Source organism: Dermacentor silvarum, chromosome 1 (genome assembly GCF_013339745.2).
Source record: "Dermacentor silvarum isolate Dsil-2018 chromosome 1, BIME_Dsil_1.4, whole genome shotgun sequence".
Lineage (NCBI taxonomy): Eukaryota > Metazoa > Arthropoda > Arachnida > Ixodida > Ixodidae > Dermacentor > Dermacentor silvarum.
Genome location: NC_051154.1, coordinates 256252657 through 256269906, shown reverse-complemented (window position 1 = coordinate 256269906; position 17250 = coordinate 256252657). Strand labels below are relative to the sequence as shown.

The 17250-nt window shown below is 45.0% G+C and overlaps 1 protein-coding gene across 1 annotated transcript in view; it reads left to right on the top strand.

The window, feature by feature from the left end:
• Window positions 1-11255, top strand: part of LOC125942646 (uncharacterized) — a 32991-nt gene extending 21736 nt beyond the window's left edge. The window contains exons 5-9 of the mRNA XM_049660857.1: window positions 5-279; window positions 1894-2106; window positions 3803-4045; window positions 4859-5087; window positions 10431-11255. Coding sequence (XP_049516814.1) covers window positions 5-279; window positions 1894-2106; window positions 3803-4045; window positions 4859-5087; window positions 10431-11117 — 1647 coding nt within the window. The 3' untranslated portion in view covers window positions 11118-11255. The remainder of the gene's footprint in view (window positions 1-4; window positions 280-1893; window positions 2107-3802; window positions 4046-4858; window positions 5088-10430) is intronic.
• The last annotated feature ends 5995 nt before the right edge of the window (window positions 11256-17250 follow it).

Below are 17250 nucleotides of genomic sequence, written 5' to 3'. Positions count from 1 at the left end.
GCAGGCGGCGAAAGACATGTCAAGCTGCGTGGCCATCAACGACGTCCTCCCAGAGAACCGGAACATCGTGGTCGAGCCTTGGAACGAGGTAGAGAAACTGGCTTGTGACAGCGGCGCAGGACGCCGGAGGAGACTGTTCCCAAGGCCCGAGTGCGACCTGCTCGTTGAGATGGACGTCAAGGATACCCTGCGTCATCGCAGTACAACGCAGGCGCTAGGCACCGTGCAAAAATCCCAGCACCAGATGGTGGTCAACGCAGGAGGCCTGCCGATATGCAGGTAAAAAACAATTCATGTCATATGAATCATGTACTACGACCACTGCGAACACCCTGAGTGAAAAGGCCGGATTAATTTTATGTCGATACGGCGGGGGAGATGTCATTTAACGGCTTTGGTTGTCTTGTGCAAGAAATGAAAAGCCTTTATTTTTTAGTGACCTAAAAAGAAGGTATAGCTGTTGCTACATCACTTCTGATTCGCGTAGCAGCGCGATTGATGGTCAAGCGATACTACACGGCGCAACGCTTTAAGCTACCATATTTCTTTTTGTTTGTTAGCAATAAATACGCTGTTCTCGCAGTACAATAATAAATAATAAAGTTTGGTCAGAAAATACTAATGAGTCGGTAATCGCACGCATTTCACAGTTGCGGTCATGTTCCAGAGAGCCACAATGTTCAGACACCGACATTGTCAATTCATGTATCCGTACTATGCACTTCTTAAGGCACTGCGTAGGACGCGTCTACCAATCAAGCCGAGAAGTGTCCCCGCCTAAAGAGTACACTTTTACACCGAGGTTACGAGTAAAAGAGGATAAACAATCCTGACAACTCTGCTTGTACATTGCATACAGCATTGCTGCACAAGGCACCTTTAATTCTAAACGCCCCTCGAAAAAAATGAGTTCATATTCACTTAATGTGGGAAAGAAGGCATAGCCCGCCAAAGACTTATTTATTTTTTGATGGTATCACAAAGAAAAAGAAAGCCGTAAGAAACAGATAAAAAGAGGGCATACATGTGCCAAGGAGAACCTGTCCATCAATAGGTGCTTGTACGTCTACCAGACCTAATTAAAGAATAGCACCCACTATGTATATTCGTGTATTCGAGCTTTGGTGGCTTTGGGTAAGCATTCAATACATATCTAATTGCTAGTCTCAGGACAAAAAAGACATGCCAATCTTTTATTGTAAATTTATTTTAGTGCTTGAAAATGAGTTCTTGTGTATTAATCGATACAATTGCCTTCATGCACCTTTATTAGCGACACAATTTATACCAAAATATATGGTTGGAGAAGTTTATTTCGCTGTATGGAAAGAAAACAAAATATTGTTAGAACATGCACAATTTACGATTCCGTGCTCAATATGGCTGCCACACAAGTGGCAGGTGTTTACACACACAATAAAAACAAACAAAAAAAACAGGGGAATACTGAGACCTTCCTTGTTAAACAAGGCGCCTTTTGTGCGACCGCACTGTTCCACGTGGTCAACATTCGATTATAACAGGCTGTATATAAGTTCCCCATTAAAAAATAAATAAATAAAGAAATAGGAGGCGTACCGCATTTCGATGGTAGCGAAATGCGAAAACACCCGTGTACTTAGATTTAGGCGCACGTTGAAAAACCCCAGGTGGTCCAAATTATTCCGGAGTACCCCACTACGGCGTGTCTCATAATCAGATCGCGGTTTCGGCACGTAAAACCCCATAGTTTAATTTAAATATTAAGAGACGTAATCAAGATGCTGCCAACTGTGGCACATGACAGTGCACTGTGCATCTGCATTGGAGCGCAGTGGCGCATTTAAAAAAAACATGTCGTTTCAAGCGCGTTTCAAAGAAATGGTTCTCTTAAGTCGTATATTGCCAACGCAGTTCGGACGAGTTGATTACGCGTGGAGTCGATGCTGGCGTGAAAGGGATTCGCCAGGGCATGGAGTGCTGTGCACTTGCCTCTCCCAAGTGCCGCATCGGTGTCTTGGGCTGCAAGCCGCCCATCCACCTCTGCGACACGCTGACATACTGGTTGACGACAGCCGAGAGTAACAGTGACACAGATGGCGTGCCACCTGGTCACCACACCCTCCTGCATGCGATTTAAGCCAACGTCGAGTTCAGCAGAAACGTGGAAGGCCAGCAGTGACCTCTTGAATAACAATTTTGTTAGCCTGGTATCTTTCGAAAGAGACATAATGTACTGAGGCCAACTATTCCATTATCGCTGGATCAAATCCCGGCCGCGGCGGCCGCATTTCGATGCAGACGAAATGGAAAAACGCCCGTGTGCTTGCGTGGTAGTTCACGTTAAAGAACCCAAGGTGGTCAAAATTCATCCGGCGCCCTCCACTACGGCATGCCTCATATTCAGAACTGGTTTTGGCACGTAAAACCCCAGAAAGACGAAGAACAGCAATTTCTTTGTGTCCCGAACGAGTAAGTTCGTGTGCGGAAAGAGCAAGTTAAGCGTGTGGGAAAAAATAGCGGTATTTAAAACAATAACAAAGAACAAAATAATATAAAAACAAGGAAGAACAATTTAGCAAGGTAAGCCCTTTCACCCAGCCAACGCTGTTCTGTGACCCTCTACAATGTTGAGTCTTCTATGAATTTCTTCATGCAACCATGGTATCGCGCATCTGGCCGAAACTGGAGCCGTAGAAAGCCGCACAAAATTAAAAATATATTTATTCTCACTTTCTATTTCTATGACATGTTTTATTCTCCAGCTTTGTGGCTAGGTTCATCGTGTTTTAGGCTAAAACTCGAGGAGACATGAGAGACAAAGTCACTCCACAAAGCTTAAAAGAAGCTTAAAAAGAAGAAGAGAAAAAATCAGAGCGACACTAAAAGGCCAACTGTAACGAAATTTCCCTTGGGCTAAACGGGCTATAAATGCATAGCTTATGCTATGAAAGCAATCTTGGCGAAGTCGCAGTGTGGTAATTTTCTCATTTTCTTATTAACAGGCTTTACACAGCGACTAAGCAGATGGCACACGCGCCTCGCGCTGGCCTCTGCGCCAATAAACCACAATTATCATCATCATCATGCGCCTCGCGGTAGTGATGCGGATATGGCGAAAGTCCCGGAACCGTACAGGACTGCTTATGTCTCAGTTTCGCCTATAGGCGCTCAGGTGCATCGCTCGCTCAGCATTTTCAATTCGAAGGGAGTCTCCCGTGATGTGCTTTATCGTTGTGCACGTGATTTGAGCTGTTGCAAGAATGCCGACGCGTTGCGGGTCAGTCGGGTGCTCGAACACGTACTCGAACACGAGCGATGTCTGTGCAGTACGAAACGCTGCGCAGCGGAAGGCAGAACACATCTTTACTATCCCAGCTTTCAGGCAATAATAGGTAGAGCTGTCAGACAATAAATAGGTAGAGCTGCAGAAATGCAAGGTACGTTTACAAGCAGCAGGGACTACTTCGAATTATAGTGCTTTTCATTGAATACCACTGCCCACATAGTTAAAGTGCAATGAGCCACAGCTGATTGCCATAGAAGCCAAGCGCAGAGCTCGAGATTCCTAGAAAGACCTCCTTCGAGAAATCATTTCGGGCATGCATGACAAAAAAAAAAAACTGAGTAGAGAGACGTTGACTATTCTTCTTTTTCCCGGCTGAAGGATGACAAGTCCCATCATTGTCTTGATTCACAAGGTGACGTTTGTTTTGAATGAAACAGGGAAGTCTTCATTTCACTATGCGAAGTATTCTGTAAATTGTTGCGCAACAAAAACGCATAACATTTCGTTCATGATCGTCGTGTGTTGTCCATGCAGTTTGACGGAGTCGATTGCGCGTGGAGTGGGAACTGGCCTGAGCCGAATTCGCTTGGCCCTGGAGTGCGGCGCCGTGGCTTCGCCGGAGTATCGACTTGGCGTCTTGGGCAACATGCCGCAGATCCACGCCCACGACACGCTGTCTTGTCGGCTGACAACGATGTATTGCATTAAGGCCGAGTGTAACAGCCACATGGACGGCATGCCATCTCCATGCAGCTGCTTTTGGAGGCTAAACACGAGGTGAGCCAAATTGCGGTGCAACAAGAATTCCGAAGCACAGCTGTAGCCTCCATTCTTATCAATTCACTTTGTGAGTGTTTTATCAAAAACCGCATAAACCGGGTGTACTACTCCTTCAGTGGTGGGACTATGGCGGCTTTTGTAAATGCCATATCGTTGCTGGGACATGGATATGGCCATGTAGGCTATATTTATTAGCGCCTAATTTGGAGCCGTTTAGCTTTCACAGCGAAAGGTGTTAACGTGAAGAGAGAGTATAAATAAACGGCTATCGTTAGAAAATATTTCCAGTATCAACTTTCAATTTTTTCATGTTGCAGGCAATTGAAAACTGAAAAAAAAAAGAAATGCATCATGTTCGTAACTCAATACCACAAAGTAATCTAAGGTTTGTATATACCGCAATCTTATGCATCCGACTACTAAGGTTAAGAGTAACAGTAATAATTTATTTCGAATATAGAAGTAAAAAGGGAAAGGCTGCCGACATCCATCGTAACTGCCTTACTTTTCACTGGCGACACGATTTACACCGCCGCTACAGTAAAAATAGTAAGAGGTGTAATATAGAGAAGAGATTTTTAGAAAAATGTTTGCAACATTTTTCTTCCAAAAAGAACTGATAATGAATGACCCAAGACACTTGAGATGTGATGTTTGTTTTTTGGGGCAGGCATGAAGGTGCGTGTTAGTTTAGCCCGTCTTAAATATTTGTTGGAAGTTTTTCAACTCGCATGGAGGTGTATGTTAGTGTAGTGTGTGACTGTTTAGTGAAGTTTTTATTCACTTGGCGGTGATGTGCTCGACGTACAGGTTTCCAGATGCTGCGGTCGTTCCTGGGGTCCCTGGATCCGAGCGCACCGACGACGATCGCCTCCACGGACACCGTCTGGAACTTCCGCAGCAGGTACCCCTGGACGGGATGGCACTTCTCCTTCTTCTGGCCAGCCTCGTTCAGGGCTGCGGGCCGGTTGTCAAACGGGCAGGTGATGTCCACGATGATCGCCTCCTCGCCCCTCCAAAGAACAAGATCGGAACGGAGGTTAGTCGTGCCCACTGGCCGATTATGTGGGTGACAGTGAAACACTTTCATCTTAGCCAAAAGGCCGAGAAGCGACCGCATCTCAATGGAGGCGAAATGCAAAAACACCCGCGTGCTTGCGTTGTAGTGCACGTTAAAGAACTTCAGATGGTAAAACTCAATCCGGAGCCCCCCACTACGGCATGCCTCATAATCAGATATGGTTTTGGCACGTAAAACGCCAGAAAGAAAGAAGAATATAGAGAAGGGGGTCAAAGAGGTGAATGATACATAACATATCGCTTTGAAGTATAACACCAACTCTTGTGTACGGCTTTTGCAAAACCCCTGTAAACAAGTTAGCAACTTTACGTAGGCTCGGTTGACTTCAGACGGCTTAAAGGAAGCAATTTGCCGAATTGTCGTATATTTTGCGCGGAGTTTGAAGTGCCAAACTTCGCGAGCAATTTTTTTAAAGTAGTGATTTCTTGTGAAATTTCACACTCTAATCTAAAGTCTCCTTAAAAATTTGGTGCAACATACTTTTCTCTCCTCAACTAAATGTAAGTTAGTGTAATCGATTCATTGGTGGTTTATTAATAGCGCGTGCTTCTGATGCATATCTATATGGAAAAAGGAGCTAACTCATTGTGAGACCTTCCTCTTAAGGCTATGTGCAGTTTACCCCGTCGCTGACGTGGTGCTGATGATGACCTTGGGTAGAACAGTTTCTCGCACTGGCCGACACCAGCATGGACCCTTTATTCATTTTGTTTATTGCATACCTGTTTCGCCCATGCGGGCATTACAGCAGGAGGGTTACATTGTAACTTCTTCTTTCTGGGGTTTTACGTGCCAAAACCAGTTCTGATTCTGAGGCACGGCGTAGTGGAGGGCTCCGGATTAATGCGGACCACCTGGGGTTTTTTAACGTGCACTACTGTGCTAGCACACTGGCGTTTTTGCATTTCGCCTCCATCGAAATGCGGCCGCCGCGGCCGGGATTCGAGCCCACGACCTCGTGCTCAGCAGCGCAAAGCCTTAGCTAACTGAGACAGCGCGGCCGGTAGGGGTTACATTGTAAAGGAAGAAACAAGTGATCACATACCTTAAGCGCGATAAAAAGCATTGTTGTTTTCAATATTACTCTTGTCAATCGAAAGAGTTTTCCATCATCGTATATATAGAACAAGAAAAAGAATACCGAAAAATGTCCCCCCTGAAAGGGAATTCACGGACTTTGAGAGCATGGTCGTGTCTCATCGACATATAAGTCGTCGACTTCATATGTCTTTCTCTCTCAATCCTTGTTTTGGAATGTTAAACAGCGTGAAAAATTTTCAGTCTGACATTTTTTCGTCGGTCTTTTAATGCTGGCCACGATAAGTTATTTTTCTTTCGGTCATACTTAACGTTCTACTATAATTAGTAAGAACAAACTTAGCTGCACTATTTTCACTATTTCGACTTGTTTTGTGAGATCCGCCATGTACGGATCCCAACAGATACAATCGTAATCAAGTAAAGTACGAACATAAGTGAAATACAATTGCTCTATTAAGTTATCCGGTAACTGACTGAAATTGTGGCGCAGGAATCCCAATGGACCTATTCATTGAACGTTCATCATCTGAGTGTGGCAAGTTTTAGATATTCCAAGCCACCGAGTCCCCAACAAAAGAGTTCTACCAAACAGCTGCTGACGGTGCAGGCTCCGAATGCCAACATTACTTTCAAAGCGAAGCTTAATTTGTTTGCCTCTAAATTTGACTTTTCTACTGCTGCTGCTTCTTCTTCTTGATTGCTTTCTGCTGCTGCTTGCTGCGGCGATTGCTGCTTGCTACTGCGGTTACTGCTGTCTGTCACACCACGTCGGGAGGTGGTTCAGAGCGTGTATATGCATACCAGGAGCGCGCCAGAGGGGAAAGACGACTTGAGAAACTCACTTGGACCTTTCCATTGAGTTGCCACAATATCCTCTCGATTGCTCTAATTATCCGTGAGCCCACCACAAAAGCATTGCACAAGCTCCAGCGCTTACCTTTGTACTAACGCGCAACAGGCTAGAGGGAAGGTGTACAAAGAATGATAGAGGAGGCGTGAGGAGCTTCTTTCACGCTCGGAAAAACACTTTGAGGTAGCAGGTATTGAGCAACAGAAAGCTGTGTCGGGAGTTCTTATGTTGTTCTACGATTTTCTCATTGACACTTTTCATCTAATTATAATAATTAAGAAGTTGAATAAATAATAAGGACTAAATATTTAATCATGCGGCAAGCCAAAAAAAATTACTGAGTTATCTCCAAGTGACGGCAAACATTTGTTTCGGTCCAGCTGTGTAGAATTTGCATACTTTAAATATTTGGCGCAAGTTAACTGAAACATCCTGTATATTGAAGATGCTCGAGACGAGCCGCCGCGAGAAAGACGATGAAGTGTGTCTGGGCTTTTGGCACGAGCAAGGTGTCGGCCTGGCGGTTTGATTCCAGCGTAAATATATTGTAAATAGCCTCTTTCGTGTGTGTCTTTCCACACGTAACAATATGTTTCAAAATTATGACTTAGAGATTGTGCTTGTGATGATATTTTTCTTAATAAGGACAACGTGCGAGTGCCTCCCGATTTTCGTATTTGGAGTTACTTTTGCAACGGTCCAATTGTCTGGTAGTGTGGAAGTTTAAATTGCCTTTCGGAAGATGAGGCCGAAATACTTGTTACGCAACTCCGCATATGTATTGAGAAAAAAAAACTTGACCGACGCTTAAAATTCGCCTTTAAGAGTAGAACGCGATAGCCCTAACTTCATTCTGACGCTTCCCGGACATTCAGCTTATGCGACCATAATCTTACCGGACATGCGGCTTATGCGACCATAATCTTCAGCGGCGAACACTTGCGGCAAGCGTTAGGCACGAAGGCGAGCTTTCTGTTTATTTATTTTCGTTCCTACGCACGGCCGGCTCCGCCGCGCTGCTCCGGATGCGCGGAGGCGAGCGCTCTCTTCTGGTGTTGCAAGGAACCAAGCGGAGCACGCGGCGCGCGCCGCGCGCCGCGCTGTGATTCGCAGAAAATTTTCGCACACGGTCAACGCCGGCGACGTTGTGTTTTCTGCGTAACGTGGCCCTTAAGGCTATCGCGTTAAAGTACTAGGAATGTCGTTAGGACCGTCCTTATTTAGGACCTAGTTAGAAGCGGAGTTTAAGAATTCCGGCGTCAGTGACGTGGACGGGAGCAATAGTCTCATTTGTAGCCACTCCGAGAAGATTGATATTTAATGTACTCTGTAATGGTAGCAGACATGGTCTTACTTGGGGATCAGATATACATACTGTAATATGTACCTTGCTGCGACTTGCAAATAAAATGAATGTACGAAATATAAAATATAAAATATTTGCAGTGGAACCTTGTGTGCGCGTAGGCTGCAATACGACCCGTTCAATTCGAACTAAATGATGTAGGATGCATTGTGGCCCAGTTAAAGTCTGAAAGGGTTAGTCTCTCAGGAGGATGGATCGAGAGTTATGACCGTGTTGTTGCATGAATTCTTAAAGGGAATCTATGCACTCATGGCCTGCGTATGGACTCCGGTATACGCATCTCCCGATAATTGGATTGACATTGCACAGAATCTTAGAGAACACTGCTTCAGTATCCTCACACGCAGGCAGGAACACAAAAGGAATTTATTTTTCATTAGTGGAGCGACGCCTTCATCGCGACTTGATAGATCTTTTAAATGCGAAGCATTTCTTAGCGAACATTTGCCACTTTGACGGTATCTATCTATCTATCTATCTATCTATCTATCTATCTATCTATCTATCCAACCGCCTACGTCTTGGTGCTCTCGTGGTGGTGCCGTTAACTTGGTATTTACCAAAATTGGCATACTATGGCAAGAGTGTATGACGAACATAAATGATAGGTCATGACATGATCATCATGACATGCACGTCATGTAGGTCATGAAACAGCTGCCTATGTCTTGGTGCTCTCATGATCGTTTCGTTAACTTGGTAGGTACCAAGTTGGCATTGTATGACAACAGTGTATGACGAACATAAATGATAGATCATGACATAAATGTCATGACACGGGTGTCCGGTAGGTCATAAAACAGCCGCCTAAAATGACAATGACTATGGATAAAAAGATGAACACTCAAAAACCACCCAAAGGGGTTCAACGTGGGCACTAAGTGAAGGCAACACTTGAAGATGATGCTTGAAGTCATAGTCAGAAGCATGAGTCAGCAAAAATGACAATGAATCAGCAAAAAAAGATTAACACTCAAGAACCACTCAAATGGGTTCTGACGCGGGTACTAACTGAAGGAAACACTAAAGGATGATGGTAGAAGTCATAGTCATGAGCATGACTCAGCAAAAACGACAATCACCCAGCGAAAAAAATAACACTCAAAAACCACTTAAATTGGTTCTGACATAGTACCTAATTGAAGAAAAAGGCTAAAGGTCAATGGTTGAAGTCATAGTCCTGAGCATGGCTAAGGCAGCAATGCCTAGGAGACCTTAATGTCTCCTAGGCATTGCTAAATGGACTCCTGAGGACTCATGACGTTAATGTCATGACATGCGTGTCATGTAGGTCATGAAAAGTCCGCCTCGTCTTGGTGCTCTCATGGTCGTTTTGATAACTTGGTGGGCTCTCCCCGCACACTGCTTCGCATAACATCGATTCCGACAGGCCGTGGGATCTGCCGGCTTTTCTAATCATTGAGTAGTTTGGAGGTGAAATTTCTTGGCTATGGATTGTAGTTGAAAGCCATGTTTAAGTGACGCTAACAATGTCAGGATCGCGATCAAGTAAAATATCTTCAAATGTGTCCAGCTTGTTTATCATACTTCTGGCGTTTATATACATGAGTATTAGTTCCCTCACTTCTAGCTGCTTCGAGTCACTGGTTTTCTAATCCATTCGTTGTTTTCTTGTCATGGCACTTTATTGTTTTTTTGTCACACCAGACGCTACTGAATGCTTATTCGCAGTAGAATGTACATTGGTACGTGAAGTTGCAAAATGTGTAAATAGGCTGCAGCCTGGTGAGGTACATTCAAGGTCAAAAGAATAAAATTTTATCAACAAAAGTAGAATGGGAATTTTACACGGTCGGCCACAAGTTACACAAGTAACAGCATATTTCCTTTTCGTGGGCTGGGTTACTAGCGCCTCTAAAGAAGACCATGAATCATTGTACAACGGTTGATATAAGCTAGCTTAACTTGCTTAATCTTTATCAGTGGATAGCTTCTAGAGTTTACGTTTACTTAGTATGTACATTATTCCGGCACACATGTGAATCTGTATCCCAAGCACTAAAATGTTTTCTCTTCTTTGCAGCTCTCAGCCTCATGTGAAAGTGCATTCGAAAAAGTTGCCAGCTACACCAAAGTGACGCATCTTTCACTCACCATGGACACTGCAAAACCCCGCTGTGCTTTCAAGCCTCATGTAACCGAATTGCTATTTGTCCTCCGCCTCGTACAATTGTCACTTACGAACTTCTCTGACGTCAAACTTTCTACCATTGCAAGTCAGTGTCCCCAGCTGAAGTCCCTTCGAATAAGCGCGTGTGACATTGATGATGAAAACACCCCTATCGAAGATTTCGCTCACCTGGAATATCTTCGCATCGGTAGCGATATGAAGGAACACGCATTCTGTACGCTCCTGAGGTCCTGCCCGAACCTTCAGGAACTGCACCTCGTAAAAGTTGAACTGACGACAGCGTTTGTCGTAGGCCCGTCGTGTGGCGAGCGTCCCTGTCTAGAACACGTGCAGCGGCTTACACTTGGCACAAGAAAAGGTTCCAAATGCGCCCTCGAGGACCGAAACGACCTGCCATCGCTACTTGACTCCACTCTGCTCGGTCTTCCTTCGCTTCGCCTCGTGCGCACTGACAGCTTCAATATCCGCCTCCACATCATTAGCTGCTTCCCAAGTATTTCGTTGGAATGGTGTAGCTGTACCTTCTGCTTAGTAGAGTTTGTGAAAATCAACTGCGTCGAAGAGAAATCCCCGGAATAAGAATAAGGCTTAGTGCAGGTAAAGCCCCAAGAACGGGGCGATGAGGCCATAAAGGCTGAAGGAGCAATGGACGAAAAAGACGAGGTAAAAATAGAAAGTCAGAACGGAAAATAATTAAGGCAGGAAATACAGCGCTCGTTCCTATGCTTTTAAAATCAGAATGAAAGCCTGAGACAGACGAAGGACTAGACAAGGTCGAGTCAATAACTTGAGTAGAGTCATTGAAAGCGCTCGAACAGGGAAACTCTCTAGAGGCAGTAGATGTCGTAGATGCATTGGAAGCAGTGTAACCACGACTACCAAGTGTACAAGATGCATGACATGGTGTCTGATAGCGGTAGGATATTAGAGCTTTCAATTTTCGGTGTAATGGCGTGATGTAGAGAATTTCGAAGAGTGATCACTAGCCTTCAGTTACTTTTTTTTAACCTATAATGAGCACTAAGATGCTGTGATATCGCAGGCAGAATGCGTATTAACATGCAGTGTCAAGGCTTGCACGCCCTACGGATGTCTTTGATCCCTTGCCCACGTCATGCATTTTTCACCGACCAATTGATTTCTTTTGTATTAGCCGTAACATACAACTAGAGCTTATTTGGAAATAAATGTTAGCGTTCTACTTTTGAAATGACTGGTTATGGATGACATCGTGGAATCGTGGATCAAATTAAAATTGTTCCAAGGACTCCTTGCTCACAAGTGCGGTATATTTTGGAATATTCAAACTCTGCCTAAACGTTTCAGTATATAGCGAAGGGGGCTAGTTGCCTGTCTTTCAATGCAGTCAATGTATTACTGTGAAGTCTAAGGGAAAGCGAGCGACAACTTCATTTCGGATATCGGATGTCATTGCAAAATAAACACGTATACACCAAAACAGTAAACAGGTTTAACCTACGGCTCCACGGAAGCAAAATGGCAAAATGAAATAGATGCACCCGCTGAAAACTTCAGGCAATGCATCGCTACGGGACAAAAAACGGTAGGCGACCCTAATCTTTGACTTAGGTGTCTCGTAGTGGCACTCGCACCTCGGTGTTAGCATTCTGTGCATTGGTGTACGGTAATCAGTGATTTCTAATTATTTATAATTATTCCAGACACTTTAGTAACTTAAGTTGTAACTAAAGTTAAGCGCTGATATTATATCTGTAATTAAACCCGTGAATTTTGTACGGTTCTATTTTTTTTTCTTTGTTTTTCTTAATTTCGTCTCCGGTCGTCTCGGAAGGTGAACCGGAAGTAATGCACAAGAAACAAGAATGTCACTCGATGCTCGTGCCACAAATTAAAACAATAAACGCCGTGTCAGCCTGCAGTGAAGCTAATGTTAACGGAATATTGCGGCTGGTGCTTGAATTGGTCCCAAACATCCCTGTAAATTCTGTATTCCGCAATACGTTTGAATAATTTTTTGTCCACCTGCCCGTGTTTGCACACTTGAAAGGCACACAACCATGGCGTAAAAAAAGCCATTATCTTGAGTAATTATTTTTTGGAATTCGTTTATTCACACGGAAATACTTTCACGAGCAATCAAAAGAATCTTCTGATATTAAAGGGAAATTGAGACATCCATCCAATCGTAGCAATTGCTACGAAGGAAACCCATACGGGTTCCTTTGATGAGCCTTGAAAAAAAATAGACGGTTTTGGATGTAAACAAAATCATTTGAAGAAAACTTTGATTTCGGAGTGCAGTAATTACATAGTACTTTGTAGTGCTAACTAGTGGCCCTAATGCGTGTATCTGTCTTCACATGACAACCCCATTGGCATCAATCGAAGGCGTGGTTCTTAGGGAAATGTTAAATCATTACAGCTCGAGTGGTGACACTCAATTAGACCTTGGACGGAACACGTTTCGCGTGCGAAGCTGTTGTGCGGCGCGCCGAATGTGAGCGACCCAAATTAAACACCTGCGAACAAAATATCTCGCTCACCCGAGCGACTTCCCCATAAGTGAGAGCTAAGTTTCATCCCCCAACGTGAAGCCTCCGTCTTCCTTACACCAGGACCACCTTTTACATGCAGCGAAGCTGTTTTTAGGGGAGTCCCGCAACGGTTTTCGTGCGGTTAAGGCCGGCGTGCGAACGGTGCGACGGTGTGATTCATACGAAATGTTGATGGAAGGCAACGTGTGTAGAAGACCGACTCGGATACTACGGAAGCGGTCATCTATCAAATCGACACTTCTGTACCCGCCGTGGGAGCTTTTTGGCTATGAAGTTGCTCGAGGTCGCGTGTTAATCCCCCCCCCCCCCCCCCACGTGTCTCAGAATGAAATTGCGCATTTAGCATGAAGAGCCGTAAAATTTAATGTTTCACACTTCTGCCACAATGCCATGCACCGTGTGAGGCAACGCAGTGCAGGCTATGAACAAGGGCGCACAACAACGCTTCAAGCAAACACCTCTCGCTGTGTGTTCTGTGTACAATGTAGACAAACACAAGTGATACACGCAAGGTAACGCTTAGTATCAATTTACCCCTCTCGTATTGCAATAAATGCGGAGGAACTTAAACACTGGCCGTCAACATCAGCGCCAATTGTCGTCAATCAAAGCAAACAGCCCAGAAAGCTTCGTTTACTTTTATTGCCACACTGCGTGTGATCTGCAGAAATTTTCACTTGTGCATTTTATGTATAATGCCCAATCATAATTGTGAAAATAAAAAAACTATATTGTAATGAATTCTGGAATACGTGCCAAAGCCACGCCCACAAAGGGCATGCCACAGTAGAGGTCTTTTGGTTAATGTCCACCAGTGGGGATCCTAAACGTGCGCTGTGTACACAGTACAGCAACATTTTCACCTTCCGCCTCTTTAGGAATGTGGCTGCCCTGGCTGGCATTGAAACCACATACTCGTGCTCCGAAGCGGAATGCCATAGACACTGAGCTACCAGGGAGGGTGATATTTAAGATGATACGATACGTGTTCTGTGCCGGCAGTAGCCACTTATTTTGTCTCTTCTCTGTTATATTATGGAAAGATTAAAGTGGCCTATCCTAAACTTAATTTTAAGATACAGGAAAACAAAGTATAGACATTTTATACGTATTTAACTGTATTTATTATGTCATGAAATTTTATCGCCTTGGTTAAGTTACAAGGCAGCAGTCTGCATGTCCAAAAAGCGCTGCCAACAGCATTGTTTCACATCATAAAGAATGTTCGCGAAATACATAGTACCAGACTCCTTTGATGCTTTGATATTTGCAGCAGAGTTGAAGGGTTGAGCCCGAGTCTCTAACCGCTGAGTACACGAAAACTCAAGCGCCCACGCGTGGATCGGAAGGTCTTCGTCTGCTTCTTCACTGGCGCGCGTCAAAGCAGGTGTCGGCGCATAGCGCGTTTTCGTCTGCTTTATAATTAGGAGGCGCCTGTTGCAAGGTGTGACAATATTATCTCCCCTCGGAAGAGCATCGACTCGATGCCAATAGCAGCACACACGATATACAGGGTGAGCGTAGAAGTAAACGCACAAAGACACATGCACATACAAACGCTTGCTGACGCGCAGTCATAGAACGAACGGTAAGGTCACTGAGACAATGATTGTCAACGACAAAAATAAATAAAACAGAAAGAACAACAAGATCCACAAACTGTGGTGGTTATGGTGCGCGGTATGGTTTCAGCCGCACAACGTGCACAAGCTCGTGCAACAACGTGCACTTTCGACGTCGGTTGGCTGCCGTCAGGAAGAACCTCGTAATTGACGTCACTTACCGGCAAGGTTTCTCGGATAGGCGTTTGCAGCGAACAGTAGTCCAGACGAGAACCAGAACCGTTGCTCCTTTTAGTTCGTGACAACCAGTTGGCGTGCTTCCTCGGTTGGCTGTATACGAAGAGCTCGGCGTCTTGGTCAAGAAGATCAGAGCTGTCGCATGGAAGCATTGCTTCAAGGATGGTCTGGACTTCACAACCGTATATAAGGCACAACGGTGTGGAGCGTGTGGTCTCTTGCGTAGCGGTGGTGTACGCAAACGTTACGTACGAAAGTACTTCATCCCACGTTTTGTGCTTTACGTCTACGTACATAGACAGCATGTCAGTCATCGTTTTGTTGAGCCTTTTGGTCAGGCCATTTGTCTGCGGGTGATAGGCAGTCGTTTTTCGATGAGTCGTGTAAGTTAATTGGAAAACGTCTTGAATGAGCTCTGCCGTAAATGCAGTTCCTCGGTCGGTAATGACGCACAAAGGGGCGCCATGACTCAATAAAATGTTGTCCACAAAAAATTCCGCAACCTCGGAAGCAGTGCGCCGAGGCAGAGCCTTTGCTTAAGCATAGCGCGTTAAATATTCTGTGGCGATGGTTATCCATTTAATCCCCGAAGATGACCGAGAAAACCGGCCCAAGAGATCCATGCCGACTTTGTCAAATGTTCGTGGATGATGGGTCAATGCGTTTCAGTTATCCTGCAGGTTTCCCAGCCGGCGACTTCCGGCGCTGGGACTCACGACCAGCTTAGACATACCGTTTAACAGAAGTGGCGAGCTTGGGCCAATAGTACGATTTTCACCCTCTAGCAAGGGTTCTTGTGTAGCCTAGGTGGCCAGAAGGAGGCTCGTCGTGGCAATATGGATAAAAAAATTATGATTCGAATCTGCATACAGCGACGATTTGTGTGAGTGCATAAAGAGTCGGAACACGAAGCACACGGAAGGCTTTATTCAGGCATTGTAGACAGTCTAACGCAATTCCACCGCCGCTGCCACCGACGCAATAGGATGGATGGATGGATGCTTTGAGCGTCCCCTTTGAAAAGGGGTGGTGTGTTGCGACACCAAGCTCTTGTTAGTCTTTTGCCTAATGTCCTACCTTTAATTTTTAAGAAAACACACAAATAAAAAGCATTACAAACCTCAAGCATTTTGAACCGTTACTGGGAACTATATTACGTTTCTGTACACCTCCGTTGTTTGTGGTCTCACTACTTTTCTGCCACTAAACCTCCAACCGGCTCTTAGTAATCTCTATAGCGGACATGTTTACTTCTGCCTGCTATCCCTGAACCCAAGGGCTTCAAGCAGGTCAGAGGAGCCTTGATAGGTAGCTGGATAGATTCGTTCACATTCCCAATAAAACATGTTCGATCGTTTCTCCAGCTTTACCGCAGCAAGCACATGCGTCTTCATCCTTGGTGTACCTCGCTTTATTACTACGCGTTCTAAGGCATCCTGATCTCGCTTCGAAAAGTAAGGAGATTCCCTTCAAGTTATCATAAATTGTTTCGGCCCTGATTTCATTTTTTTCTCTTGAGTTAGTTAGTCAGGTTTCTTTTCCATTGCCGCCACCAATGACATTGTCTCAGCCTCTCTCACTTTGCGTTTGACGTTCTCCGTTGCCGTGTTGCGACCATACCGGTCTCATACTTGCTCGGAAGCTTCCCAGTTATTTTCCTCCACTGTGAGTCAATGTTTGGCCTGTACAAATACCTGAACACCCTCATGCACCCCATATACTTTCTTCCATATTCCTCAGTCGTTCTCAAAGATCAATTTTACTCTGAGCCTCCCTTACTTCAAAATTTGGCCAGCCCATATCACCCTGCACAGCTTGACTTCATCACCCTGACTTCAAGCACACAACCGCATTTTCAAATGTAAGCCTGGGAACCATTACACCTTTCCACATACTCCGGAGCACCCCCTACCTATTGTATCTCCATAACGCTCTATGATTTAGTATGGCGAAGATGCGCGAAGGCGAGCGCCGTCCGGTGGTGGTGCAGTGGTTGAAGATGAAGATCGCGGGGAGTCCTGGCGTTTTTATGGTTATATTTTTCCCGCCCGCCCGCCGCCACCACCGCCGCGAATGCGCGGAAGTGAGCGCTATCTGGGGGTGGTGCAAGAAATCCAGTGGCGGGGACTGTGACATCGCACGTTCTCCGCTGTGATTTGTTGGCCCATTTGGCAAGAGGACAGCCACGCAGGACCCACGGTCACGGAAACCCGGCTAGGTTCACAAAGAAGAGCTTCGCTTTTAAAAGTATTCAAGGACTCTGGTAGCACACATAACGTTATAATATTCCTTTCAGCAGACTAAAGAAGTGTTTTGGTTTACGGGAGGAGTAAAGTCACTGATGTGCGCGTGACAAGCACATTATGTCGTACAGCT